At 48.3% G+C, this 4,211-nt stretch overlaps 1 protein-coding gene across 1 annotated transcript; it reads left to right on the forward strand.

The window, feature by feature from the left end:
• Positions 1 to 322: 322 nt before the first annotated feature.
• On the forward strand, positions 323 to 3,988 carry LOC104462754 (cytochrome b5 type B; the record flags this gene model as incomplete). Its single annotated transcript, XM_010074832.1, has 4 exons — positions 323 to 460; positions 1,017 to 1,043; positions 2,868 to 2,899; positions 3,898 to 3,988. Coding segments are annotated over 4 exons (288 nt in total), but the record flags the coding sequence as incomplete, so codon positions are not given.
• Between the last annotated feature and the right edge of the window lie 223 nt (positions 3,989 to 4,211).

Genomic DNA, 4,211 nt, shown 5'->3' on the forward strand with positions numbered 1-4,211 from the left:
TCCATTACAGAGTCGCGGAAGGGATGGCTTGGCTGGGGAGACAAAGCTGGGCTTCCCTCTGTAAAGTGGGGACTTGTCTCTTTGGGAGGGCTTTTATTTTGTGCGTGGCGTTTCCCAGGCTGTGCAGCACACGTCACTCGCTGTTAGTTCTTGAGGAAGAGGTTGGACAATTGAATCTTTGGTAGATTTTTCTTTTCTTTTGGTAGATTTTATCTTTGATGGTGGTTTGAGGCGTCCGTGATGAATGGAAGGGTTTAGAAGGAAGGCTGCTGAGACTCTCAGTGTCTTTTTTGCATCTAGCCCTTTGCTCACCTGAAATTTTCTCTTCCAGCATCCAGGAGGAGAAGAAGTTGTGCTCGAACAAGCTGGTAGAGATGCCACAGAGAGCTTTGAAGATGTCGGGCATTCCACAGATGCCAGGGAAATGCTCAAGCAGTACTACATAGGGGAGGTGCACCCGGTAAGGACCAGCTGGCTGTGACAGCTTCCTTCAGACCCGGGATGGGACTGGGTAAAAGGGTCACTCTCCTTTATGTAACCCCGCAAACACACGTACCAAAATGTGTCTTGCAAAATAAGTAAGTAGTTAAGGGGTTTACGCAGTCTCTGCGTTGTCCAGGATTTCTGTTGAGGAAAGAGGATCTTTGTTGAGGAATCAGAACCAAATGAGTCTTCCCACCATTCTGAACGGATTTCTCACTGCAGTTAAATCAGTGGCACTTAAAGAAGCTAATCTAATCAGTTCCCTGCTTAGCTGGTGGTACCATAACCTCTGCTTGCCTCGTAATTATAGAGTTCAGGAGGGTGAGAGATCAGAGGCACAAACACCAGCTTCCTGCCTGCTACAAAGCCCGTGCGTGCCCTTGGGTGCTGAAGGAATGACTCCTTTGAAAACCGAGTGCAGGCAATTACCCCTGCTGAGGACTGTGTACAGAGCAATTCCTTCATGAAGGCTGCAAGTGTCTCTTGAAGTCAATGCTTATCTTTCTTTTTTCTTGTTTTTTTCCCCTTGATAGCACGATCGTAAAAAGGAAGGTTCTAAGGTAAGCTATTGGTGTTTTATTTTTCTGTGTAATGCTACGGAAATGACGTTATGCTCACAAAATGAACTAAGAGTTGTCACACACTTCTTTTTTTTTTTTTTTCTTTCCACTATTTTTTTCCTGTGGAGCTTGTGGCTTTATGTTTACACAAACTATAGTAGTGAATAAATCTTCCAAGCAAATTATCCCTCTGTTTTCGTTCTGAAGCTCAGCAGTCACCTCAGTGTGAAATTGGAAGTGGTTTTTTCTGCCCTCTCTCCCTGACATCAGCAATGTTATTTCCACACCTTGGGCCACAGACCATTTTTTTGCATTACTCGCAGTGTCCTGACCACTGAACTGTCTGTGTTGTTACATTCGACCCAGGAGACAGGCACAGCCACCGTGGGGCTGGCTGTGAAACAAGAATTCTCTGTTAACGGCCCCAGTAATCACTGGTGTTGCTTCAAGCTCAGGTACTCCTGGATTAGACCAGGGCGCAGTGTTGCAAAACTGCCTTGGAAATGGATGGGGAGAGGGAAAAGGTAATAAATAGAATCTCATCCGAGAGGTAAACATGTGCCTCACAGCTGGCTTCTCTTCTGGCTTGGCTTGAGGGCTTGGCCCGGGAGCAGCTCTGCCTTCAGCGATGCTTTCATGAGGTGGAGCTCAGAGCAGGGCCGCGTGCGGAGCAGCAGGAGTCGAGAAGGAAACTGTCACAGAGAGGGCAGCAGCTGAAGCCCTTGGGAGCGTTCGCTAGCTGTAGTCAGGCTGGGTAAAGCCTACGCTTAGCTGTAACCCAGGACTGCATGAAAATGCATGTATTCACCTTAGAATTTATTGTTTGGTTCAACTCCATTTATAAACAGAATCACATGCCTAAAATATGCATAGAAATAAGGAGTAATCTGAGTAGCTCCCTTGGATACAAATTAATTTTTTTTTTTTTTCCAAGTATTTTTCTCTTCTGTGGAGAAAGTCCGGTGAGTTAGGTACAGCTAAGGTCTTTCTCCAGTGTACCTCGTCTGTTTTAAAAGCAGGCACAAGTATATTTTAGAAACAGCAGCAAGAGAGAGAAGTCAGCAATGAAAAAATAAATCGGGGGAAGCACACAGACAACAAGTCGTACGTGTATACTCTCTGATGCAGCCCAGAGGTAACCCCCACAGATAAGTGTCAAAGTTTATCATTCACTGAATGTATTGTGGCAGAAGAGCAAGCATTAAGGCTCTCCAGAAATGGAGATAACTCTGTTGAGGATGGGCAGGGGAGGTGATTTTTTTGGCTGGTGGGTATTGCTTAACCTGGAGAGCAGCAGCAGCCATCGAGGAAGAGGTTTGTGGAGCTGGTGAAAGCCTAAATGAGAATTTCAGCTGACTGGAAAAAGTATTTTATTTATGAAAGGAAAAGTCTAAAAGTTTGGGAACAGGTTGCGTTTGAGGGAAGAGTTGAAGAGAACATCGTGGTTGTGTGCTTCAGGGGTCAGGCCGTGGACAGGGGTTTGGAGGGGGCCGCAGTGAAAGGACTGTCTGTATCCTGTGCTGGTTCCATCCACAGCATCACAGACTGGTTCCCGAGGCAGCGGGCAAGAGCTGGTTTTGAGAGGGGTGTGAGCTCCGGGGTGAAGCCAAGGGCGGGGTGGGAGGGACTGGATTGATGGCAAGGACGTGGGGGTGAGGATGAGGGCAGACATCCCCAGGAACATCCGCATTGTGACGGGGGTGTTTGGCAGAGGAGGGGAGGGTCATTTTTCCTCTGCATTTGTAATCACATGGTCAGTCTTGTCTTATTAGCATGTGTTTAATGTTTCTTTTTCCCCTGCTCACTCCCTCTTTCCTCCTCCAGGAGCCAAGCAGGACATCTTCAGGCCAAACAAGGTAGAGTATCTCCTTAAAATAAGAGTAAGACATGGAGGGGTTAGGACTGTCCGTTTGTAGAACTGTGTATTAACGCTAGTAGGCAGAAAAAAATCCCCGGGGACATTACTGCACTGTCCTTCCAGCAAGCAGAGAGTCCAAAATGTTTCCAAACCGCAGAGCACTGCGTTAGCTGCCAGGACATGCTCCTCCCTCGCTGGACGTGGCACGAGCCGGTGGTGCGAAGCCCCCTGCTCCACACTGGGCAGAACAGGCACCCGGTGCTCTGCGGCTGGAACTCTCCGGCCCACGTGTTCATGCTCCACAGGCATGGCTGCAGCCCCTTTGCGCTGCAGCGCTTATTGGGACGGTTGCTGCAGGCCGTGGGGTGATGCAGCACAGGGTTGTGTGTATTTTTGGAGGATCTTTACCGTGACCAGACCCATTTAGTTGAAAATCCTTACAGCCAGAACAGGGCCCTAGTCTTTTGCAGCTGATGCAGAGGATTTTTGCTCAGGAGGCTGTTGAAGGTGAGCCTGTGGCCTCTGGTTTCTGAGTGAGGAAGATTTATGGTGGGATGGCTGTAGCAATTTCCAGCCTTGCGTCAACTCAGCTGTTTGCACAGCACAAATTACAGCCTGACTTATTTAAGGAAAAAAAATAAACCAACAACTGAAACCCCAAATTGGTTTCTGTATGTGCCAGGCTGGAAACTTCAGCCATTCAGCTGCTATTTCATAAGCCACCAAGCCACCCTTGTGCATGCAGGGGCCTCTCGCAGGGGCTGGGCAGAACCCTGAGCACGGGGACTGTGGGAGCTGCCCGGCCCCGGGAGCCAGACTCGTCTCCTTGGTCTGTTAGCTGGTGGCAGACAGGTCCGAGAGCTCCCTAGATGAAAACAGAGATGTAACAAGTGATGAGCATCTTGAATTAATTATTAACTTGATACTTTCTACTGTTGTATGGTGTCTGTATTTTTTGATTTGTTGTGTGTTTTTATTTTTCTTTTCTCCCTGTAGTTTCTGGTCCACCTGGCTAATCCCCATCTTCGGAGCGCTGGTCCTAGGTTTGATGTATCGCTATTACATGGTGGATGGGAGATCCTCCTGAACTGACCTTGCTGGGACCTCAGAAAGCCTGAAAGAGAGGGTGTGAGAGCGAGTGCATGCACACAACACGTGGAGTTCTGCTTCCCTTAACCTCTTAGGCCTCGCTTTTAGATTTGAGTCTGTCGAGTGATGTTGATATCCATGGGACCAAGCTAATACCAGACTCTCAGTCCTAACCCTGGGACCCACGGACCTGTTGTACTTTCCTCATGCGGTGGCAGGGC

The sequence above is a fragment of the Pterocles gutturalis genome, unplaced genomic scaffold, assembly GCF_000699245.1.
Source record: "Pterocles gutturalis isolate BGI_N339 unplaced genomic scaffold, ASM69924v1 scaffold46117, whole genome shotgun sequence".
NCBI lineage: Eukaryota > Metazoa > Chordata > Aves > Pterocliformes > Pteroclidae > Pterocles > Pterocles gutturalis.